The sequence below is a fragment of the Nymphaea colorata genome, chromosome 1 (genome assembly GCF_008831285.2).
Source record: "Nymphaea colorata isolate Beijing-Zhang1983 chromosome 1, ASM883128v2, whole genome shotgun sequence".
NCBI classification, from domain to species: domain Eukaryota; kingdom Viridiplantae; phylum Streptophyta; class Magnoliopsida; order Nymphaeales; family Nymphaeaceae; genus Nymphaea; species Nymphaea colorata.
The window spans coordinates 14,633,386-14,659,164 of NC_045138.2; the positions used below are offsets into that span (position 1 = coordinate 14,633,386).

Below are 25,779 nucleotides of genomic sequence, written 5' to 3' on the forward strand. Positions count from 1 at the left end.
TGATACATAAACATAATAAATTTTAAGTCCCTGTTAAATAACTAAGAGAAAGAGGAGAGGGAAGAAGAGGGGGGACAAGTCCACTTGGCCTCATAATGACATCCTTAATATCAAGATCATCACTACTCCTCAATACCATCTGATAACACCCTCTAGAAGGGCAGCAGCAAGGAAATGCATGGTAAACACTAACCTTTCAGATTTGGACTGGGTGCCGCTACCCATTTTGTGAAACTCGACTTGGATTTGAACATCTTTCAGACTCAAATATTTGCCAGACTTGCAGCAGGAGTCCTTGAGGCTCTCAGATTCGTTTTCCCGTATAAACTTAATTAAGTAAAAGCCTGTTTCGGGTCCGTGATTGGTCTAATCTAATTCATTTACATCTCAAACTTAATTCAATTTAATTTTCTATGTATTCAGCTGATCGCGTATAACTAAAGAATCTACTTTTGAAGACCTTTCCACAAAATTCTGCTGCAAATTCTTACCCATCAGTACCTTCACCAGATGCCACAAAAGGAATAAAGCACTCCAGAAAGTGAGAACCTCAAAATCAACCCTGTTGTATGTTACTGTTTGATTTCCTGAATAACCTTCAAATTCATGTAAAGGTTATGTCCATCTTACTAAAATGCAATCCAATACTCGGTGAAGAAGTCCGCGACTTCCTCCACCACTCTAGTTTTTTTACACATGAAATCGAGTGAAAAAAAAATTAACGAAGAAGAGGTCCAACTTTCCTCATTCAACTGTAATGAGTTCAAACTCTTAGAGTCCTCGAAAAGCTTTCCAATCTCCTGAAGGCTAATAAGTTAAGCCGACATGGTTCGTAATATTTCATCAATGCAGTAAAAGACAATGTAAAGCATCTGCCAACGCTGACAACAAACGTAATAAAAGGGCGGTGGAAAATACTTAAAAAGCAAATCATTCCCCAACTTCTTTTTTCAACATGTCGATAGGATTTTATAAATGTCTATCTCAGGATGGGACGCCACGACAAAAGAATTTGATTCAATTGTTTATTCGATTTCTGACCATATGATACATACCATCTGAGTTATTTTGCAAAAGCACCTACAAATATAAGATTTCAGAAGGTCACGGCGTGTTCTTTAAGATCTGATGACAGTGTCTCTGTGTTCACTGAGGATGAAACAGGCCAGCGAGCACACTCCCCATTCTTCTTGGTCACTAAGAGAAGCCCATAACTCGAGCACTTTTAAAAATCATGACTGCTGGAAACATCTTTCTCATGTTTCATTCCACATTCCAAACTATATTCAACCACAAGAAACAAAAGCAGAACTATAGGGAACACAGACTTAAACTGGAAACGTCATTAAGTACAGTAGGTTCAGTTTCCTGCCAAGAAATTCACAAGAACCACATATGTAGAGAGCAAGCATCATTAATAGAAGCTGAGACACATAAAAGTTCTCCCATCTTCTGATGACACGACAGAATTCTAAAGCTGTTAATATTTGACATCAAAACTACACTGCAATAATATCACCAAAGGTGTATGCGCGTTCAACATATCTTCTGCAAAGCAACTTCAAAGACTCATGTCGTCCTGAGTGGTGGAGAAACTAAGATAACACCATCCCCTCTAACAAAGAGAAATGGAACAACCCGCCTAGTAGTCTGAAAGATATTCAATAACCAAAATTAGGTAAAATGCAAACATAACTTAAACTCAAAACCTTACAAAAATAATACAAATAAGTGCAATGTTTATTGGTTCTGCAATAAAACTGTCCCTAGGTTTAACAAGTTTTTCACATATAACTCAGAGGTTATTGTTCCATTATTTCAGTTTAAATCTAAAACTCTCCATTCCATTTGGTTTGGACGTGCATCAAGCATGACATGCTCACATTCTCTGGGTTGGGGGGGCAGCTTGACGCCTTGAATGCAGTGTATGCTGCCCCCATATGTATATACACACATACACACACAGGGAGAGAGATTAAATTGTTTACATCTGTCAACGAAATGACTAGGAACAACACTTGCAATGATTTCAGTCCATGAGTGAAGTCATTTTTGCTGAAAGTTTGAGGAATACACAATTGGTGGAGATAAAATATGAGCAATACACAACTTCTGGAGATAAAGAACGATATCTATCTATGTAGAATTTAGAGTTGCATAATATAATAATCTCAAATACATTTATGAGCACCAAGTACGTCAATAGTACAATCCAAAATGGATATTTGGCTAAGTGCCACTCATCTTGCGTTATGCTTGATTTGTGAAAATTACTTAGGTTCATGGTACGTTGACAAGCTAATGCACATGACCTTGTGTAATTTGTAGATCTCTCAATGGGTCAGGCATTTGGTAGACCAGATTGTAGACATTAGGTTTAGCAGAAAAACTGAAAATTGAAAAGATTCAGACTGCAGCTGTAAGTAAAACACACCAGGGCTCAGGGCCTTCAGGCCCCTACGGTGAACACCTGACAGGGTGGAAGAACAACCCAATCAACTATCTGATCTAAATATGCATGCACACATCAGGTAAATTTTATACAGTAATCTCTAGAGAAGAGAATTGAGCCATACTACCTCCAAGACTGGCTCTTATTTTAAGACAAGTTGGAATTGTTTAAATAATATTACTCTTTTCTGCAGCAGCTTTAAATTACTAAACCCCATATGTCAAAATACGAACATAAGAACGACTCAGGGAATAGAAGATTTTCATTTAGTTGTATTCCATAAAACTTCGGCAATTACTTGGAGGGGCTTACAATACCTTCCAATGCTCGGTGGGTATTGCAGCATCGTAATTTGGGTTCCTGCTTATGACTGTATTGGCGAGGGCATCGGTGAAATTTATCCCCAAGGTAGTTTAGTTTGACACTCTTTGACATTCTTCAGATAGATGAGATGGTGAATAACGTCTAAAAAAGAATAATAAACTGCTTTGTATACAACTTTTGGAAAGTAGTCTTCCTGACAACATATACAGTAGAAACCTATTTATATTCTGTTCATAACAGGTGAAATGTCAATATTCTGGCAAAGCATGTGGAATCTTAATCATATTAGCTTTTTCTTTCCTTGGAAACATGCTACATGATCAAGCTTTATCTATAGGATATGAGACTCATGAAGCTTTTAGAATCTGATTCTTTTGTTGATCTTCTCAGACTTGCAGTACATTACGACAAGCAACACGATGCGCACTAGGTCGTCACTTTCACAGAGAAAGAAAGCATAATTGGGCAAGAAAGAATTACAAATTAGGAGAAGCAGTAAGAATTGGAAGTTTAATATAAGGAGTAATATATAGAGAAATCTCTCAGGTATTAAACAATTTTACATTCTTTTATTCTATAAAGTTAGTATTCAACATCTTATATTGTTCCATTGATATAGGCCAGTGGCTAGTAAAGCTGTAAAAGGTTTTGGCATAGCTGGTTGGACCAGTGACTAGTAAAAGGCCAGGCCCTAAATTCCTAATTTGATTCCTGCACGAGTTAACCCCCTAGGCAAGTGGATGTAACCCTAGATCTTGGGCCTGGGGCCAAGGGGAAGGGCAAGGAGGAGCCTTGCTTCTCATTCCTCACCAGAAATAAGGGGTTTGATTATAGAATATAGTCACTAACAGGTCGGGCCACTACAGAAGAATAAGTTAGCCTGCAGCAACAACGGTAGTATCTTGGTTGCCATCCTTTGCACAGGAGCACTTCTGTTCAGTTACTTCAGGAGGAGGAAGGAACTTGTTTCCTAAAGGAGGAAGAAATGCTTGAACAGGTAGAACTAGTTTTTTCAACTAATTTTGAATTATAGCCAGATAGGGCTAATGTCACCACGTAATTGGTAAAAGAAGTCGAATAAATTCCAAAATCATATGTAACTTAAATGACAAATAGTCTATAGAAGAACGTCAGAGGTTAAACAAGATATGAAATTACGGCTCTAACTAATGAGATGGCAAGTTTTCCAGTTCCATGCATAGGCAAAATATTTGGTATAACCCATTTGTGGGGCATCTGACAACAAAAGATTTGCTAATGATGCTACCATCCAAAGAGCAAGTGCAACAGCAAACCGTTTCATTCCCAAAGAATATTTTTAGCCTCATTTTTCCCCAGAAGCTCGATACATGTAAAACAGCCCAGGACTATCTTTTCTTGTTAAAGAGCACATATAATTGCAAACGAATACAAACTTGTTACAACTTACATGCAACTTTTCCAACAAAGAGAGAGAGAACTAACCAAGCGTTGAAAAATCTCTATAAAGCATGCGAATAACAGCAGAAAAACACAAGAAAACACAAAAAGAGGCTGCCATCCTAAACACCAAGAACGAGAACTTCCATGATATATTGCTTTGGGAAAAAAAAACAACTTCCACTTACGTGAAGTTCACATACCAACAATCAAGACCACCAGATTCCCTATGCGTGAAAAAGGAAAAAATTGGAAAGGGAAGACCACAACATACCCTGACAATCTCTTCATAAGTTTCGTCATCGATTTCTACAGTAGTAACGACTTCTTCGACGTCCCCAAGTATCATATTCAGATGCTGATCGTATGCCTGAGATGGGAAAAAGAATCAAGAGCTGAACATGGACTTTGCCTTTATGGAAAAACCATGAACCGAACAATTTTTGATAAAAAAAATGGAAAATTCTGGCCTTAGAACTAGTCCATATCGCCCATTTTCTGTCAAACATAAGCATGGTTATACCAGCAAAATTTTTCTTCCAAACACTCATGTGTTCCCAAAATACATATCATGTACCAGGTTTTCAATACTCGCATAGAAACACGAAAATACCAACGCGACAGGTCCAAATCTTTCCCAAGTTAGACTGAACACTGATAGTTTGACCGACTTCCCAAATACCCAGAAACGAAATCCCAACGGGCAGAGGGGACATTAAGAAATTAAAAAGAAAAACTTGCATCTGAGTGTGTGGGTGTGTGTGTGTGTGTGAGAGAGAGAGAGAGAGAGACGTGGAGCTTGCCGCGGAGCTCTCGGTCGGAACGGAGCTTGACGTAGATGCGCTCGTCCAGGCTAAGCCTGATGAGGTCGAGAGGCTCCCTCACCGCGCTTTCCTCCTCCTCCCTCCCCGCCGCCGCTGCCGCCATTTTCTCTTCTTCCCCGCCCCTCTTCTCTTCGCTCCGCAGTTGCAGCTACTCGTCTCGGCGACTGCCACCACCAGTCGCACTAGGGTGGATATCCGGCCGAACCCACTCTCGCAGAACCTTGCGCGGGTCTCCGGCCCGCACTCACGTTAACAACATCCCCGGCCCGAGAAAACGCCGCCCAGGGTGCTTCACCCGGCAGTCCAGATCGTGCCTCTAGTATCTACTTGTGTTGTGGTAAATCGTGTAGCTTTAGTTTTACATAAACCAGTTTATCTTAATTTAAGATTTTAAGAAAGTGTTTGATAAAAACATTGTATCCTTGAACTACGTAGTTTTGTAATATATTTCAAAACACCACATAAGCATACCGTTTTCAGAGAAAGTATTCAAAAAATATCTTATGCTTTCGAAACAAAAGACATGACATTCTTGAAATAAGTACGAACACCCTCTAAAAGTAAGTTAATCAAGTGGTTTCAATAGCACCAAATGTTAGTAAGACTTAGGGTTTGAGGGTAAGGAGGCAAAATCTTATTATCCGCAGGCTTTATTACTCGGCGCTGCATTTATGGGCATCATTTAGCATTCAATTGACACGTGTTGATTCAACAGCTAAAATCAAAATCTGTTTAATTTAATTGTCCGACACTAGCAAAAGTTTGGTTGGCAACGCATCTGGTAAAGAGTTATAGCATCCTTAGCAATATGAAACCCTATTCTTACCTTACTGATGGAGTGTGGAGCCTAATTCCAATTTTAATAGGCTTTTTCCCATTTTATGAGGATTCAACTTCATGATAAATTGGCGGGGCGTTATTAGAATAATGAAAAACTCAATGAGGTCGTGGATGTAGGAAGGCTTTATCTTTCTAGACTACGAAATCCTTGTATTCGTGTATTGGTATCCTTGTATTGTATTCTTGTGTGTTTGTCTCCCTGGATAGAGGCCGTTTGCATCCTCGTACATACGGTAAGAGATGATGAATGACAGTGGACATCTCCAAACTCCACATTGCTTGATGCTCAATTTTCCAGATTGGGAGGGGAGAGGAGACTAGAAATGGCTTTATTTGCTTTATGAACAGTCCTACAGTTGAGAGTCACTCTGTCACTTGACTCATCTAGTTTCCTCCCCAGCGATTTCATTACAAAAGCACACCGACACACAAAAAGAGGTTATCAGTATGGAGAGTATTTAGTCTATTACATTAGAGAAAAGTATCTGAGCTTGGTGAACAAGGCCAAGGATACATTAAGAACTAAGAAGCTTTCTTCAGTTTCTTAGCTTGCCATACTTCACGATCCGCCTGTATCTTGGCATTAACTTTGGAAGTGAAACCCGGGTATGGTTCATAGCCAAACAACTTGTGAAGAACCTAATGAAACAAAAACAAGGAAATCAGGCTCTCCATCAGAATAATGCATAGTCGGTCATGATTTTTGCAGTGAAAGCCAATCACCTCAAGCAGAACGAAAAAAGGAGCCATCAGGAAAGCTTGTGCAAGATTGTCCAGGAGGGCTGGGGCTCGTCTCTGAAAAATTGCAATATAAACTCAAAGGGTTGTTAGAATACCAATGTTGAAAACTACAAGCCTACGAATACTAGAAACTTAAGAAAACATAGCTGAATCAGCTGTTCAGAAAGAATGAAGCAGAAGAATGACTGTTAGTCTGTTACCTCGAACACCCCATGGCCTATAAACTGACAAGTCCAACAGAATATCTGAGATGCCAGTACCACCTGCAAAACAAAGCATAAGTTTCAAAACCTGCAAATGATTGCCAAGTAGCCAACCATACTAATCAGCAAAAAATAAGCACTCTTTCTTAAAAACAGCTACAATCATCCAAGTTCATTAGGATCAGCCACCAGCACCAGTCTCCAATGACTACAGTAAAAAGTTCACTGCTGCTGATGCATGTTTGTGTGTGGCCATCCACATCCAGATTGAGCACCAGAAAGATGACAATTTCATAAACATAGCACCGGTAAAATATAACATAAGCAATTTTAAGAAGGAAATAAGTGAAAGCCCATAAAGGGTGTAGACGATCTCATATAACAAATTACAGATTTAAGATACATATTATGATTAGAAATGAAGACATAATATCAACAAGAGTTAAAGAGAACAGTATCATATCATGGGACAACTTCTGTTAGCTTCAACATTTGAGACAGAAGAATGAATTTTTAAGTGTATAAACATAGTCATTCATGGCAATAGGCATTTAATTACAAGCTGATGTTCAAGACCACCTGGGCTGTCTCATCCACAGGTTACAGCATGCCATATGCTACTTAACCGAGGAACATGGCATTCACAAAGCTTTTATGATCCATTTATCCCATTGATAGTAAGTCAAAGTGGAGTATGGGCAATGGACTGAAGAGGGCACCAAAACATTCTTCTTCCAAAATGCGCAACAATTCTGTGAGATAAACCCAACCCTTTGGTTGATGGAACAGGCATAAGCATGGATTCTTCTAATTCAACATAACCCCTGTGAAAGCATGCAGTGCCTGAATGTGGTTGTTCCTACCAAAGGATCGCCATAATTTCAAGATTTTTATCCATTGTGGATGTGACTGTGGACGGTCTATAAGCATAAACTGTCCTAACAATAAATAGTACTCAAATGTAAGAATCCTGAATAACTGAATTAATGAGAAATACAAGGTCCACGTAGATGTACATATTTGCCATCCCTCATGAATGTCCTATTGTGCTCAATCTTCAAACCAAATGGAATCAGAGTCAATACCCTCCAGTTTAACTCTTCACATGGCCAGGTCTGTTAAATTCCAGTATTTACACGAACTACTCAATCTGTTGATGCAGAACAGGATGAGTGCTTGTAATATGACAAGCCTATGTCAGAAATATTATAGACTTTATTCAGAAATGGGGCCTGATGATTTGATTTTAAATAAACTGGTCTTCATTAGGGGACCAGGATCATCTAACCACCTTTTTTCTCCTCCGAACAAGCCTACATTTCACTCAGGATTTTTCAGGATGAGATGCAAGCTCCACTAATATGTGCATTTCATCTACATACCTTCACAGGAAGCTCACATTCATTCTGAACCCTCCCATATAATTAGTAGGTGAAAGTTTGTGGAGACCTCAAGGAAGGAAGTCAACATGCTAAATCTTTCAAGTTTACCCTATGTTGCTGCCACTGTAAAATTCATTCAACCAGTAAATATTTGAATGTTTGCAGAATTGATGCTAGTTACTAGTGGACCATAATTTTTCTTTCTTGTGAATAAGCAACTTCACCTATTTTCATAGGGATAGTGCATCTAAGTCACGAGACGAGAGGAAGTAATATTAAGACATGCAACAACTGAACGACTTTTCAGGATAAAAAATTAAGCAGTTAAATTACAGTGTATTGTATGACATGGAAAACTCTGTAATATACATCGCATAATAAAATGTCAAACTTTCTGATAACAGAACATAGTTACGTTCTCGAGTCCTAGACTGATTACCACGTACCTTGGTTTTTCAATTTTCATGGTTTTTTTGACTGGGTTACCTATGAAGCCATAGGTATTAACGGCTTTAAACAAAACGTTTACACAGAAGGAAGACACGCAACAGCACCATGGAAACATCGCAGACAAATGCATCTCAATTTGAAGCAAGGAAGATCATCGATTACAAGAGGAAAGATCAAGACTCGCACCAACAGGGTAGATGTTGGTAAGAATTAGTCAATCCCCATAAAATTGCAGAGTCCGTCCCCCAGTAAGTTCATCTCGGAATCAAACACAAACTCTTGTATTTCAATCACAACTCCATGATTCAACTAAACTACCAACAAGAAGAATAGCGATGAAAGAAAAGCAAGAAATAAACCACCAAAGGATCAAGAAATACCCATAATGGAGTCGATTATATCAGAATTTCAGTAGAAGGCCGATTAAACGAGTAAACGGATTTTACCAACTTCAAATTATGAAGGGAAAACCAAAATACAGAAACCCAAAACGAGCAGGTCAAAATCGAAAGAGAACATGCTCACCTTCCAAGCCAGAGAATACCCAAGCCGGTGGCCCAGAAAGCTGCTACCTACCCAACAAAAGAAGCAAAGAAAAGCAGCCAGGAAACCAGCTTTCAAGTCCATAAGCACGTAGAAACCGGCGAAAACGAGAGCAAAGAAGAACCCAAAATTGAGGTACAGGGTGTCTGGGAAGGGGATGGTGACGTTGACCATGGGCGGGGTGAAGTAGAAGAGAAGGAGAGCCGTGAAGAAGATCGGCCACACGAACAGGACATGGATGATGACGTTGATGGGGTTGCTGTGGTACGCTCCATAGAAGGCGAAGTGCTTCTCAAGATCAAACAACCCCATACCAATCTCCCTATATGTTCGTTCACCTCTCTACCAGTGAAAAACAAGAGAAGAAAATGAAAAAGAATTTGAAGGGAAGGAGAGGCAACGATGAGAACCAACACTGCGGAACCGAATGATTGGATTTACTGCAGAAAATTAACAGAAAAAGGAGCAGGAGAAACAGAGAGAGGGAACGGAAATACAGATGAGAAGCAAGAGAAGGACGATTCTCGGCAGGCAGGTGACTTCCTTTTCCCAAACTAGTAGAGCATCCGTTACGCCAGCTCGTCTCGGAAGAGTTTGACACAATCCTGATCGATAGGACCAATGTTGTTAAAAGTGCGTTGACGCGCGATGCGTTGAGCCTGTGACAGCTTCTTTCCTTTTTACTGTTCTTCCTGAAAAATTATTTGGCAAAGGGTAAGTGGATTCCCACCAGTGTGGTCCAATTCGATTGAAAAGGTAAATTGCAACAAGAAGAATCAAGGACCGCAACTCACAAGTATGTTTTAACCAACTTTATTACTAGCATCTTAAGAAATGAATAGTTATTGTGGCATTTTATATTGCTACTATGTGACTAAATCTACACTATATGAACAAACGAGTGCAGATTAAGCCAACGCCGTAGCTTACTTTGTTGAATAAAGTAAAAAAAAATATATAAGAAAATGCTCAAAGGTTCCGTGGAAGTTTAAATGTTGATTTCCTTCGTTTAATTGCTTAAATTACATTAAAAACAAGTGGTTAAAGAAAAGACATTAAAACTGTAGCGTGTTCGAAAGGGAGAATACCTTGTTGTTTACCTAAAACATAAAATTAGAATGACAGTGGGAGTGGGGAGTCACCATCTTGCGTGTTAGAAACAAGAAACTAGAGGTGATTTACAGTGAACATACCCTTTCCCACCCGCTAGCAGGAGAAGAAGGTTCAGGGGAGAAAGATGTTCCCTCCCATCAAACAGTGCCAAGGTAGACAGACTTCTGATATATTGCAGGTGAAACTGAACAGCCCTTCCTGCCTCCTATCAAACAGTAGCAAGGTAGACAGACTTCTGATGTAACTGCAGGTGAAAATGAACATTCCTTGACTTATCTTTACTTCCGTCGCTACCAAGCAGAGTGGATGATTCTGTCTTTAATTTGGTCAGAAGCCTAAGTCCACCCTGTCCGGCCCCAAATGATATAGATCTTGAATGAAGTCTACGTACGGTCCTCACTTTATCCAACAAGACTGCAGCAGCGACCAGGATGGGGCCTGACTTCAACAGTTATCCCTTTGGAGATGCGCGTAATTTTGCATTTATTATGTTATCTGACCATGCTGCTGTGGGTCTTTCTTGTTTGCGTTCAAAGCACATGGTTTCATTACATGAGCAAAATTGTGTTCTATTCCATACTAGTAGGAGAACCCACCTCGATATTGTCAAAATAGAAAAGAAAATACAACAAGAAAACCAGAACCAAATGAAGATGATGTGTTCTTTTCGTGGTAAAGATCTTACCATTTTCGAAGGAAATGGAGTTACAGCGGAAGGCCTCTACTCCCTTCAGGTTTCCATCATAAGGAACTGAAGCTACATCTCTTTTCGATTTCCATTGAAGAGTTGTTCTATGTGTTCACGCTCTTTTGATTTTGAGACCTCCAAAAATGGATAAATTTCTTTTTATTAAGAACATATGTAAGATTCTGGTTAAAAAAAAGACAATGGTAATCCCACTTAATCTATAGTAATAGAAACACATGTCCTACCAAAACAGAAGCATACATGAAATCTCAATTCTCATAAGCTAAGCTTCCATCTCCTTCTTTAAAATACATTTTCAAAGAGAGAGAGAGAGAGAGAGAGAGAAATATATGCCCTCTAGTTAATTATTTGTATCATCACTATATGTGTCATGAGGCTAATCGCATTTTATCAAATATGATCCTTCATTTTAGAAATGTCGTTTTCTCAAAGCATGGAATGAAGTTTTATTAGTCGAGGAAGCTCATATTAAATGGTTAAAAAATAGGTTCCAGGAAAATGACTTTGTGTTTTTAGGTTTTCCATTATTAAGATCTCATCTTCTCTATGATTAATTTCCTAAAAGCCAAAATTCACGAACGACATAATAAGAACATACTAAAATGTGACAAAAAATTAGAGAGAATTGCTTGAGTTGTTTGAATTCAAGTCACCAAAATTGGGTAACCCTGTGTGCTTTTAAAAGTTGTTTGCTTGACCAAGATTACGGATAAGACTGGACATCTCAAAAAGATGCTTGAATATGTTTTCAACTTAATATCAGCGTGCCAATATCTTAGAGCATCGTCAAAAGGTCGAACTTATATCTTTCAAAATCTTTACGGGAGCCCAAATCATGTGCTTTTTGAGGTCAAATAATTTTTTTTGTCAATTATTACATGTAATTTTTTCTCTTTTATACACATGCACAGCCTCCAATGTTTTAGCCTTTTCTCATGAATCCAAAATATAAGAAGAAAAACAATGAAAAAACAATATATACGTCCGATTTGAGGAAGAATTAAGCTAATTAAGATCGTTAATTTCAAAAACCTTATAATTTCATGTTATTTTTAGTATCCTATAAAACTGCGACTAATCCTTTCAATTAACATGGCGAAGATCAGTTTGAATATCATTTGGGAAGCCCAAGCCGTAGCTTACTTTGTTCAATAAAGTAAATATCTTGTTCGTCCATAATTGGCCGATGCTGGCTAATTCAAGCCTCAAACGGGCAGATATTTTAAGGGCCAAATTTTGTTCCCATCGTCATACCAGCTTTTGGAGGTACGCAAAATGTCAACCGGCACCGAATGTATCTCGGGTGCGTGCGAACACTAAGTATTCAGTAGATACATTTAATTTAATTTAATAAGAAGAATAGAACATATTTTTTTAAAAGCACAAATTTCAAAAACACCACGTCTATGTATATTTTTGTAAATATAAAATGACTATATTTTTCTTATATCTGACAATCAAATGCTAGACATAATCATATATATAATGTTTTATATAACAAAAAATATGTTGCACTTAAAACAAGATTCTTTTTAGGTAAGTGGGTTTCCCACCGTCCACAAGAAGGCCGAAGTCTCCATCCAACCTCTTATCCCTTTAAAGTATAAGGTCTGATTTTGGTGTTTTGAGTCCACGTCAGTGGTCACTGATTTGTTAAGAAGAAAAGAAAAAAGTTAAAATTAAAAATAATACTCTTTTTCTTTTCTTTTCAGATGAACCGGTTTTTTTTTAACTTGTTCATCAACTAGATATACCCAATATTTCGTTAGTTTAATCAGTAAAATATACTCAACTTCATGCTGCCCATAATTATGAGATGTGGCGTGTCCATGTGTTTGGAACTCGTGATGTCTGGCAACTCAGTATCCATGCATTCTTCTTCTTCTTCCCTTCACATTAAGTAACTGGGTCAAGTGCAAATTGAAGATGATAATGGCAGTGCTTTTTTTTTTCAACATCAAGCATGCAAGTTGCAGATTTTAATCAATATCATCATGCTAGCGCACTGCACCAGTGGACCATTCACATAGGGCCAACCCTACTCTTAGCCCCATCTACAATGCAAATGAGCCAAGTTGAATTTTTATTATAGTAATAAGGCTCCTTCAGGGCCTGTTTGGTAAATGAAATAATTTGTAATTGTTTTATGAATCTACCTCAAAAGTTGGGGTAAATTCATAGAACACTTTTCAAGATATTCAATAAACTTGTCTCAATCTTTGGGTCACATTCATGGAACATTATATACTATGGATTATGATGCTAGTACTAATGATGTGAAACGCGATCATATCATGGCCATTAATTGAATGATAACCATAACATGGTCAATTTTGGTGTATCCTCTTGTGATTTTATATAATATAGTACCTTTGTTTTTCTCTATTCTTCTTTCGAGTGAGCGGAAGGAAATCTCATTGCCCCAGTGAAGACTGAAAAGTGCCTTCCATTTTCCCTACTGCTCTTATGTGTGGCACAAGCCATTCCTTTGTTTGAATAACAAAGAAAGAGGTTTGAGCGGTGAATGATGTGAGTTCAAAGCGCACTATTGATCAGATGCACTTATATATGCTTTTCTATTTTCATTGTTGTTTTAATTTTCTTATCGGTTGTCTTCATCTTTAAGTCTTCGTTTTGTTGTATTAGTTTTCTTATCTGGTTGTGGTTGCCTCCTCAAAGCTGTTAGGGATGTCAATAATCACATTTGAATTGGAGGTACTCTTCATTGTATCTGTTTTTTTTTTTTTTTCTTGGAAATCCAAATGCTCGGATTCAAATTCACATTCAAATAAGAACAACTAGAACATATCCAATTATGAATCAGAATCCAAGTTTTAATTTCACTTTCAAAGCAGATTTTGGTAATCAACTTTCAAAATGTACAGACATCGAAATCCAAATGTTCGGATTCAAATTCACATTCAAATAAGAACAAGTGTAACATATCCAATTATGAATCTGAATCCAAGTTTTAATTTCACTTCCAAAGCCGATTTTGAGAATCAACTTTCAAAATGTACAGACATCAGATATAAGTTATTTAAAACTAAATCTGATCTGGAACAATAGTTGGTATCTTCTTTCTCTCTCTCTCTCTCTGCCCCAACACCACAACCAACGTTAACCCCATCCTATATATATATATAAAGTATTGGCACTAAAATATCAAACTTTGGGTGCAATAATTTCAGCCAATTTCACAAATGAAGGGGAAAGACATTCCAAAAGCTATTTTTCTTCTTTCAATTTTATCCTTTAGGCCTCCAGGGCATAGCGTAGCTGGTTGGGTTAGGGGTCTGTATAAAGACATGTCTCTAGTTTGATTTTCCTATATCTTAAGGTGGTAGGGTGTGACATCCAACTTGAATGGTGCACCGTTGCTATCGTTGACACCGACTCAACTCAAGACCCCGAAAGCAGGGGAATGAAAGAGACTTTCGGGCCTCGTTTCGGGCAGTGGGATGAACCTCTCGCTCACACAAATAGTAAAACCCCTTAGATCTTGTTTGAATATGTAGAATGTGGCTTTTTGCGTTGCTCGGAAACACCTAGGAGCATCAGAACTGAACATTTAAGGGGTCGAAATGAAAAATGTGCTCAGGCTAACTACTATTAGCACAAGCCAACAAGAGTCTTGTAAACTGGTAATTAAGGAATTCGCGAAGCTGAAGGAGGCAAAGATTGTGACCCGAGAAGTGCATGGCTTGGTGTGATTTTCATGCGGATCTGCCTAATCACAACTTGCTGATAAAAGATTATAAAATTAAGAAAGTTATTGTTGTATTGAATTGATGGACAACGACATAAGTTGATTGATTTAATCAGGCAAATTCTCCTTGTGACATCTTATTTAAACACTACTTAGAATTCATACGCATTCTCTTCGGCCCTACTCTACTTTGGCTTTAGCTAAAAGCAGCCATTTCCATTCTTTACTTACTCTCAATTTGTCTTAGTTCGTCTTCTTTCCCAACTGTGATTTCTAGTGATCTGACTCCTGACATAGAGATTTTCCTTTGTATGAAAAGTAAGTTGTACATTTTTTTTTTTTTTGGAAGAACCCACTTTTGAGGTGGAAGACTTGATCTAACACAAACCCACAAAAAATTTTTGTTTTCATATTTGATACTCTAAACAAATTTTATTCGTTTCACATGCCGTTTACACTAGGGGAGGAGGCAGGGGCAGCAAGGGCCGTGGACCTTTTTAATTTTTAGAAATTTAATTTTACATCTAAATTGTAGAACTTTTAGTTTAACCTATATAAATTTTTTTTTAAATTATATTTCAACCCCTATCAAAATTTGAAAGTGTAATTCGACCCCTGGAACAATAATTTCAAAGTAAAGTCGTGTAATCAACATGACCAGCCAATTTCCAAGTTGCAATAATTTATCTCTTAAATAAATGGCAAGTTCTTTATGTTGCTGAGCAACAACTTGGATCATCAGAATTTTAGTAGTATATTTAAAGATTTGCTTCTAACGAAGTGCTCAAGGGTTTTTTCTTTTTCACTTTCTTCACTTTTTAGGTACCACGTCGCACTCTACTCAAATCAGACATAACTTATTCTTTCAAAATCCATTTAGTTTTTTATGACCTCATTCTTTTATTGATTAGAGAAGAAGGAATACAAAAAAACAAAAACAACAAAATTCCAACAAAATGAGGCTTGTAAAACCTAAATCACAGAGATGGGTATGTTTTTGGGTATGCCGGTATGGGCACGGTAATTTTAAAAAATCTTGTTAAGTGGATATTAAAAAAAATGTATATTCATATGTATATATATAGGAAATTGAATGGTAACTTTAGTTCTTTTAGAGTCATACAATCATTTAATTTGCACTGTCTGATTCAAAATGATAGACAGTTAGAAGAAAAATAAAAAAAAGAAGAAGATGACGAACATTTTCATTATTTAATACTAGTTTTGATCTTTTTCTATTTATTTTTCTCTCAACCATTCATCTAATTTTAAATGAACGGTCATGATTAGATGTCTCATATAACCAAAGTCATTGTTTACATATATATATATATATTAGATGTTTAATAATTTCTTTACTAACAAATGACACACATATATATATATATATATATATTTAATCTCAAAATGACCCACCAACAACCCTTGGTTGCATTCATCTGATGCCTTGAGGTTCTTATTCTTTAAGAAGATATGATTTAAATTTCTCCAACTTTTTACAAATGACAACTCATGGAAGCCATTTTTTCTTAAGCATCAAGAATAGTTCCAGTGGTGCAAATTAGAATATCCAAGATTAAGTATTTTCTTTGGTGACCATGGCACTCACGTTCCACGTGCCCAGCAATCAACGCCTTTTGTTTTTTTTTTTTTTAAAAAAAAGATCTGCAAGAAACCTAGACGGTAGCACGAATAATTTTAGAACTGAAGAATGAGGACGTCAGGAAAGATTTTTATATGGTTGAACGTCACAAGACATAAACCTAATCAGGCGATCCGTGATGTTACTCAACTATTCATAATTAATTGCAAACGACGTTGTCAAATATATATATGATGCAACCGAGTCTTTTTTTTTTTTTTTTTTTTTTTTTTTTTGAGAAAAGCATGCCCTGGCAACGTTGGTAGTATATTGACTACGAGAGTAAAACTTTTTACCAAACAACTAAAAGAAAAAGTTTAAGTATGTTTGTATATACATTCTATATATATATATATATATATATGTATGTATGAATGTATTATGGTGTGTATTTTTGTTACATTTTGAAAAACTTAAATGTGTGTGTGTATATATATGTAGTTAGTCCTACATTCTACAACTCTATACTAATTCATAATATGAATAGACTGACAGCAAATAGAATGTGTTATAAAAATATGTAAGGTAAAGAACATATAAAATGAATACCACCGATCCTAGATAGTTTTCATATGGTTAAAATCTAAAAATTCTATTACTAAAAAACCATAAATCATTACTAAAGGTATAACCCTTATTGTTTTACTTATCTCAATCGAATGTGTTGCCGTTTGAACTGCATTTGATTTACGATATATATATATATATATATATATATATATATATATATATATATATATATATATATATATATATATAGAGAGAGAGAGAGAGAGATTGTATACCTGAACGTTGGGGAAGAAGGCAACTCACGTTCCCCCCTGAAAATGAGGATGGAAGTGTTGGTAAGGGAAGCACGTAAACCTAAGTATTTGAAAGTAATGACTTTTAGGTATGTGTATTTTTTATGTCACATATATATTCTCTGGTCATCAACTTTATGGGCGGTCCTGGTTGAATAATTGCTGATATTTTGCATGCAATGCAAGTGGGCCTTATTTTATGCAAGTACCTCCAACCCAATGGCAAAAAAATCATTGACTGTTGTTACACAGCAACCAAACTTCTCGGAACCTCTCCCATCTCTCATCATACCTGAGTGACAACTATATCCCCACAAACTTCGCGCATTTTTGTCTTCTTGGTTAGCAGCCAGCAAAACCATGGCTCATAGTGAGTGAGCTCATCCCACCCTTTATGATTAATTTTTTTTAATAACAGCTACACTTTTCACAAAAACTGTCAATGGAAAGGCTCGAAGCGGAATTTCCTTAGAAACCAAGTACTTAAGGTATTAGAATAAGTAAAATCAAATATTCTTTTGGAATGATCACGATAGATACAAAAAGAAGAGGAGAATAAAGAACACCAATTTTGGGGCGAAGAAGAAGAACCTAGTCGGCACTAGTTTAACCTGTCCTATCTATCTACGCTCGCCTTCTGAAAAAGGTAAAATTCCAAGGCAGAAGATAACTTTTTCTGGGAAAAAGTATCCAAAGGATTTGAATCTATACCAAATAATCCCCTAGATAGAGCCCTCCCCACTTAGCGCCAACTCCCTAGCTGCTAGGTCCCATGCATGTATGTGCATGAAAATTTTTCCATATATTTCCTTTGATGCCAACAAATATGAAAAGGCCTTTGTTTCTAGATTCCATAGCTTGGCACCACCTGCCTGTTTCACTGATCCCATCGATCACTGTGTTGCATGAATCCCATTCATGTACTTCGGTCCAAGAAGAACATTATTCCACCATAGTGAGGTTTGGCCTTTTCTGCCTACCTCATTGCTGCACATCTTCTTGTCCCCTGCTTTACTTTGTAGAATACTCAAATATTCCTACAATGTGGGATACTCTTTATAACAAAAGAAAATCAAACTTTAAGAAAGTTCAAAATTTTAAAAAATTTCATATTTAAACTACATTCATTGAGATAAATTTGAAATCAAACTTAAGGAAGTTCAAAACTTATTTTTGTATTGAATTTTTTCTCATTTGCATGTTGATGTTCCTTAAAGATTTAAAATTTATGAAGTTTCCCGCAAAAAAAAAAAAAAAAAAAAAAAAAACTATTGTTTTGAAAAAAAAATCCCCATTTAAGATCAAACACTTGGCTTTGCTGGTTTTCTCCTGCTTTCTTTGACCCCATGAGGAACTTTACTCGACATGCTGACTGCAACTCGAGCAAAAAGAGGGGACATGCTTATCACAAATCAAAGTTTTTGTACTTAATAGTCAAGATCAAGATTTGGGGTTTATCAATATATGGTAGGCCGTAATGCACCATGGCAAATAATCATCGGCCATGACATCAAACTGCTGACTGGCGTTGCCTCGACCAATGTTGTCAAAATTGGTTTCCAAGTCGATTTGAATCTATCGACAAGAGAATTTCAAAAGTATCAGCTGAGTTGAATCGGAATTGAAATCATCTGTTCAAACGGGCAAGTTTGAATCCAATGAATTTGAAGCCATTCAAGGACAAGCGTGGTTGCTTGAACATTTGCTTTAGATTGAAAGAGATGTTTTAGAGTTTTAGTTAAACTCCTCTGGGGAAAGTCTGGTCGTTACTTTAATTCTCATAGACATTATTTCTCTGGACTGCAAATGGTAGACATTCTAAATGACAGGTGTATTTCGCTCCACTCGAACCCCGAAGCACTCCTGAAGATCATGGGCAAAGAAAAATAAATTTGGGTTTCGGCCTCTTTCCTTCCTCCGGAGCTGAGAGAAAATCCAAAGAATTCATGTGTTGCAGGTATTGAACTTTGAAAACAGTTTCTAAATTTTATAAGAGTATGTGTACAAGTTATTCAAGCAATCAAACTTGTCTTGTCCACGCTAAAACTAATCTAAGTAATAGTTACGATTGCTATTATCATAATTAATGACGTGTATGATTGGAAGAATCATATAAGTATAACAACTCCCAAAAAAAAGAGAGAGGAAAATGTAGTAAAGTTCTTATTTATTGTAGAAGCAATGCCGAGGGCAGAGACATAATTCTTTATTTGTCCACTTGTAAGCCCAATAATCATGGTTTAAGAGCCATAATTTTTTTTAAAAGTGGTGCGCTTAAAAAATTAGAAATTTGTTTATTTTTCATTTGTTGTAGCGTATGATCTACATCTAGTGCTTGTGGGGAATGACAAAAATGGTTGTTGAGAAAGTGTGGGAATCCATGCACCGGAGCAAACGTGCAAGCCTGTCTCGCAATTGCTTAGGTCTTGTAATAAATAACTGCTATAATCAGGGGCCAAGAAATTAATAAGACACCTTGATATGACGCTTAATTGAAGCTAAAATTTTGCCAATATCTCTGGCTTTAAACTTCAGAAGGTTAAATTATTTTCGCCTTTTTCTCATCTCATGCCAAAATCTTCTTCTTTTTTTCTTTTCTGTTGTCTTTTTTTGACTATTATAAATAAACATTTTTTCTAAAGAAGAGAAGAGTTGGAAGGGATTAAGCAGTTCTCTTTAAGGAAAGTTTCAAGAAGAAACATTGGGATACCAAAAATTGCATGCAACAAGGAAGAGGCTTCGGGACCAATGTTTCGAAAGTCGGCGATATTTTGTAGCTAGTGAGTGGGAACATGTCAAAATATCTAAAATATCGGCGATATTTTGTAGCTAGTGAGTGGGAACATGTCAAAATATCTAAAATATCGGCGATATTATGACAAATTGACAAAGTTTTATAATAAAAGATTGAGCTGGATGACAAAGATGAGGACAGGTCCGAACACTGTGGAATGACCGAAGCGTTCCTCTGCCGCCATTGACAACCAGGAGAAAACCCTAAGGAGGCTCAAAAAGAAAACCCATCACGTCTCTCTCTGGGATGTTCTTGCAGGGTGGGGGACTCTGGTTGGCTTGGGCTTAGCAATCAGCAATCCAACTGGTGAGGCCCACATGAAATCTATGCGATAGTTAAATTATTGGTAATTTATGCTATAAAAAACCATTAACATATTATCAAGTGGGAGGGGATCATTCATTCCTTTGATGCGCGGCCCCCGCGTCTTCTTCCTCTTCTTCTTTTATCTCTGTTGTTGCTTATGTTAGGTGGGGGTGGTGGTGGTGGTGGGTTGAGCACAGATATTTTTGCAAATTGCTGGACTGTTTGTAGTTGATTCTCCTTTCAAGGAAAGCAGAATCAGAAAGGTATTTTTTTTTCCTTTGGCTCGTTTGGTTGCTTGGAGTCTCTCTCTCTCTCTCTCTCTCTCTCTCTCTCTCTCTCTCGCTCACTCGCTCTCCATCCCTCCCCCCTGAAGATGGAGATTGGGTGAGGGAGATGGAGGGAGAGTGGTCTGTTTGCTTGAAGGTGGTTTTTTTTTTTTTTTTTTTTGGCGACTGCTGCTGAGTGATGCTATTATTTTGGGGTTCTTTTGTTTCTCATTGTTTGACTGGTGTGAGTGGCTTCTGTAGGTTCTTTTCTCTGGAAGAACACTGAAGATTAATCCAGTGTCTTTCCCTTTTCTGTGATTTTAGCGTTTTCTGAATATTGTTCTTCTGTTCATGGTGGCAGGTGAGTTTTGAACTTTTCTTGGATTATGCTTTTAAATTTTTAATGCACCATTTGCAGAAAACCCTGAATTTGGTTTTTATGAAATTCAAGCTTTTCTTTCCATTATTTGAGATTTCCGATTTCTGATTAGATAATGCTAGTAAATCGAGTTATTTCTACCCTAACATTTTATGTTTTTTGTCGCCCTTCATGGTGGTAGTGTTGAGGGAAGATCTGATCCTATCTATATATGTTTCCAGATTTTGCTTTCTGGTGATAATAGGAAGGACACGGCGTCTAGTGTATTCGATCAACATAACCTTGGTTGAGGTGGCGAGGAGCTTTGTCCGCTCATCCAATCTCAATTTGTTTCTGGTTTCTAGATATCTGATTGATAGGTAGAACTTGGTGCAGATGTGCTAGAGATCTGCGAAGAAATCCAGTATTTGAGCTTTTTTTTCATTTGTTGGTATCCATGGAAGGTCATCTATCAGCAACTAATCTGCTATCTGGCCCTCCTTGTGGAGTGTTAGACCTTCAGGGTTCTCTTCATTCCCACCATCAGCCACAAAATCCTCATCAAAACTCAGTCACCCATCCCCAACTTGAGGATATGTTCCCCATGCCTGTGGGTAGTGGGAATGAGTGTGGCCAGCAGCTTCCCATGGTTGATTACAAAACCAGCCACTGGGTTTCAATGGGCACCGATAGGGGGAAAACTTCTACAAGCGATGAGGAAGAACCCAGCCTCACGGAAGAGGGAGTAGATGCTCATAATGAGAGTGGAAAGCAGAAGCCAAACTCTCAGTGGCATCGTGTGAAGTGGACGGATGCAATGGTGAAGCTTTTGATTTTAATTGTCTCCTATATTGGAGAGGATGCTGCTTCTGAGTGCGGTGGTGGTAAGCGCAAATATGCAATCTTACAGAAGAAAGGCAAGTGGAAATCGGTCTCCAAAGTCATGGCTGAAAAGGGGTTTGATGTTTCTCCTCAGCAGTGCGAGGACAAGTTCAATGATCTGAATAAACGGTATAAGAGGCTGACGGATGTGCTTGGTAGGGGCACTTCTTGCAAGGTTGTCGAGAACCCCTCTTTGTTGGATTATATGGACCACCTGTCGGAGAAGAAGAAGGAAGATGTGAGGAAGATTTTGAGCTCAAAGCATCTGTTTTATGAAGAGATGTGTTCATATCATAATGGGAACAGATTGTTTCTGCCCAGCGATCCTGCTTTGCAGAGAAGCGTGCAGTTAGCTCTTAGGAGTGGGGAAGATCGCGATAGGAGACGACCTCATTCACGAGATGATGTTGATGAAGATCAAAGAGAAGAACATGAGATTGATGACAGGGATGATGATGCCGAGGCCATCAATGGATTGCATGATGAAAGCGATGGGTTTCGAGGAGTTGATGTGCTCCCAAAAAAGGTGAAAACAGGACCGGATGTGGAAGATGCAAGCTTCTTCAGTTTTCCTGGTCCTCATGACTGTGGGATGCAGCAGCTTCAAGATAGGTCCAGAACAGCTTGGACGCAGAGGCAGTCGGTGACAAGCCGTGCCTTGCAGTTGGAAGAGCAAAAGCTTAGCCTTCAGGCTCAAGCTTTGGAGTTGGAAAAGCAGCGTTTCAAGTGGCAAAGATTCAGCATGAAGAAGGACAGGGAACTGGACAAACTCAGGATGGAAAATGAGAGGATGAAGCTTGAAAATGAGCATATGGCGCTGGAGTTGAAAAGGAGAGAGTTAGCCAATGAATATCAGTAGGGTCATGTATTGTGGTATTTCTATCTTATTTTTTTCTTTTTGACATCTAGTTTGGAAGGCTGCCTACCCTGAAGTTTATAGCCGCTTGAATTAGGTTGTGGGGTTATACATAGAGAGGAAGCTGCGGCTGGTTTCTGACTTAAAAAATAGATATGTGACGGAGATGGGAAGCCTGTTTCTAAGAAGTCTGACAATTGGCAGGAAGTCTGAAGCGGCTCGCCTAGCTTAACTTACTGGAATAAGTATAGATGCCTAAAATTTTTGTTCTCTTATGAACTTTCAGTCCGTGTGCCATCACTGTATCTGCTCAGAAGTTTGTTTCTCAAGGGTGTAAATATCGGGTACCTCACCTGGCCACCCCATGGTATGCCAAGTCGTCGAGTTTTTTCATTTTCGTCCTTTTACTTTGTGAATGCCAAAGATTGTAAACGGTTCACTCTTTGAAGTTTGAACCATCTGCTGTTTGATACAGTTTACGAGTTGCAGATTGAATGCTAATTGCTGACCCGCTGGGTCTCAGTAATTTCATGCTTTGTTTCTTGGGTTCCTTGCTGTGGGGCTTAATCATTTCTTGTTCGTCCTTTGGAGAACTCTTCGCATCCTCTTTCATCCATTTGTTGTGCAAGCTTCTTCAATGACAAGGATGGAGACTGGGAAATTTGGTCAGAATGTGTCAAAAGATTCGGTGTCATTGCTCTTATCCCAGTCTCTGTATAACTCCAGCTTCGATAATTGTATTCTGATGCCTTCACAGAGTAGACATGTTTTCAAACGGCCGGTAACTTTGTCATGATAAAAATCCAAAAACAGCGATTTTGAACTGATTGGTACTGTGTAAACCTCCTTTTCTGTTTACATCCTAGTTCAATGTTGGCAACAGGGAAACGATGGAAATTGCGCATGAGATGAATCGGCATGAAGTTGGTGGAATATTTGCATTCGTCTTTCATGTCATGCGATGCTATCATCTGTTGAATAGGCGTTCTGTCAAATCACTTTTATTTATGGCATAACTACTAACATGCTTTATGATTTTGGATTCTTTGACATAGAATAATCAGGAGCATAACAATGACATATATCAGAAAGAATTCTGCTCCTGTTTGGACTGGCAGTTTTTTCTTGTGTACCCTTAAGGTAGTGGCTCCATGAAATTAGGTATTGGACAACGATAGTCTCCTAATCTTTAGCTCGATCCCAATCTTAGAGCTTACCGGTGGGAATCTTTTTCTGGTTTACTGATATGATTAATGATAGCTGGAAGACATCTTGTATCCACGAGAACATAATCTCGTGCAGTTTTGTTGTCAATGGTGGTCTGCAAAGTGCTGCAGTAAAGTGTCTAGATTATATAATCCCTTCTGTAAGAAACTGTTCTTTGCATCTCTCTCTCACACACAGTTTTGCGTATGCATCCTCCCATCTCCTCATGGTGGATACCTTTTTCCTTATGCTATAGAACTTTTATTTATAAATTTCATTTAACAGCTAGATCTGCAATAATTTTGGCCTGTCAACTGCTTGTACGTTGCAATACAATGCTCGACACTCCTTAACACACTCAAATAACCATCCAAAAATAATGCAGGCCTCTCAGAATGCGTACATACTTTGTGCATTATATGTATATTAGTCAATCACGCAGCCTCCTACTTTTATCTTGCTTTCTCTTGGGCTTGTCCGCTCTGGAAAGGTACTCTACAAATTCAGTTGTATACATGGATGCAAACTGTTTAAAGAGCTTAAGGTTAAAGGAATAAAAAAATTATGAAAATCCAATGGATGAGTCATATTTTCTGTACAATTGATGGTCTCAGTTTTCTAGGTAAATTAGATACATATTTTTATTAATTTTTTCCCCATTCATACATTTTACATCCATTTAATCAGTTTGAGGTTATGTATTTTTAATCAGCTTGTACCGTAATGAATAAGCCCGTGCATAGCCATCTGGGGCTGCTCATTTACGATCCCTAATCATACCCATTCCATGTCATTTGTGCGGAGAACAAAGGTGATATTTGATCGGTTATAGAAAATTTTGCGGGGTGAATATCTACGCTTTGATATTTGTCTGCTTTATATCCTTGACCTCTTTGAAGAAAACATTTTGCTTCCGTTCCTACATAACCCAAACAATTTGATCGACACTCGCCATCCAATTTCACTGTTCAATTTTTCACAAAATGAAAAAAAAATCAAAAGTTCTAACTCTAAAAGGACTTCATTCTTGTCTGGTCATATAAGATGGGTTAAAAATTGACCTTTTGATTCATAGCTAGAATGGTTCAAAATTCATTTGCTCAAGTAAACAAATGGGTTTTGATTTTTTTTAGTCTAGCTTTTACATTTGTTTAGAAGCTCCTATATATATATATATATATATATATATATATATATATATATATATATATAGGTCATTAGCCACGACCCACGAGAGCGAGAGGCCCATTTCCTGATGCTTGTCCTCTCTCATGCATTCATTTGATTCACCGGAAATTGGGCGACCCGTCGCTCTCAAAGTGATCGTTTGGATTCGGATGCACTATGATATAATAGGAGAATTTAGTAACTTCCATGTGTAGAAGGTCAAGAATTCAAATTTTTAGAGTGTATGTTCATCCTCCGGCTAGACTCAGAGGGGGGTTGAAAATGATGGTCGATTATTCGTATGACCATAAAAATATAAATTTGGGGAGTCGCCCAATAAAAATATATGGCATTAAAAAATGAGATGCTTGTGGTTTTCCTTTAATTTGGTACCTGTATTATATTGTTTTTAATGGGTGTGGGTCCGTTCTGGTTTTGTTTTGAGTAATTGACCGTGGCTCGAAATGATTCTACATAAATCTGGCATTAAAAAATATGGCCCAATATATATATAATATCACCATCCCTCACTTGAGCGTCGGACGTTGATCCCAAAGCCGACACCAGACAAGCAGCCTGATTCAAGTAGCAGCTATCTTCACGGCTTCAGTCATTCACGTGTGTGAACCACTCCTGTTGGTGGTGGTGACAGTTCGGATTCGGAACAGCTAGATATATCAGAAGAGCAACCTAGTCGGTCCTAGGACAAGAGATTATACAATTGAGACCAGTTCTGACCAATTTGTATCCCCATTCTTTATAGCGAAGTTTTCCTCCAAGGTCTGTTAAT

General features: G+C 37.7%; 3 protein-coding genes across 9 annotated transcripts; 1 reads left to right on the forward strand and 2 right to left on the reverse strand.

The window, feature by feature from the left end:
• Nucleotides 1–1,312: 1,312 nt before the first annotated feature.
• LOC116263571 (sm-like protein LSM3A) lies at nucleotides 1,313–5,319 on the reverse strand. Its single transcript, XM_031643311.2, has 3 exons — nucleotides 4,988–5,319; nucleotides 4,470–4,565; nucleotides 1,313–1,650 (listed from the first exon to the last, which is right to left on the reverse strand). Exons 1-3 carry the CDS (start codon nucleotides 5,120–5,122, stop codon nucleotides 1,570–1,572), a joined length of 312 nt encoding a protein of 103 aa, XP_031499171.1. The 5' UTR covers nucleotides 5,123–5,319; the 3' UTR covers nucleotides 1,313–1,569.
• An 852-nt stretch (nucleotides 5,320–6,171) lies between these two features.
• Nucleotides 6,172–9,828, reverse strand: LOC116263557 (2-hydroxy-palmitic acid dioxygenase MPO1). 2 transcript variants are annotated; one of them, XM_031643302.2, is made up of 5 exons: nucleotides 9,676–9,828; nucleotides 9,161–9,520; nucleotides 6,801–6,863; nucleotides 6,583–6,654; nucleotides 6,172–6,498 (listed from the first exon to the last, which is right to left on the reverse strand). In XM_031643302.2, exons 2-5 carry the CDS (start codon nucleotides 9,488–9,490, stop codon nucleotides 6,382–6,384), a joined length of 582 nt encoding a protein of 193 aa, XP_031499162.1. In that variant the 5' UTR covers nucleotides 9,491–9,520; nucleotides 9,676–9,828; the 3' UTR covers nucleotides 6,172–6,381. The 2 variants fall into 2 exon arrangements, with proteins under 2 accessions (XP_031499162.1, XP_031499156.1); XM_031643296.2 differs by having other exon boundaries at nucleotides 9,161–9,790.
• Nucleotides 9,829–20,098: 10,270 nt separating this feature from the next.
• LOC116245968 (uncharacterized) lies at nucleotides 20,099–23,147 on the forward strand. 6 transcript variants are annotated; one of them, XM_031617616.2, is made up of 4 exons: nucleotides 20,101–20,254; nucleotides 20,419–20,517; nucleotides 20,782–20,881; nucleotides 21,121–23,147. In XM_031617616.2, the coding sequence occupies exon 4, from the start codon at nucleotides 21,336–21,338 to the stop codon at nucleotides 22,617–22,619; it is 1,284 nt and encodes a 427-aa protein (XP_031473476.1). In that variant the 5' UTR covers nucleotides 20,101–20,254; nucleotides 20,419–20,517; nucleotides 20,782–20,881; nucleotides 21,121–21,335; the 3' UTR covers nucleotides 22,620–23,147. The 6 variants fall into 6 exon arrangements, with proteins under 6 accessions (XP_031473480.1, XP_031473476.1, XP_031473477.1 ...); XM_031617617.2 differs by having other exon boundaries at nucleotides 20,419–20,677; nucleotides 20,782–23,147; XM_031617619.2 differs by lacking the exon at nucleotides 20,782–20,881.
• Nucleotides 23,148–25,779: the final 2,632 nt, after the last annotated feature.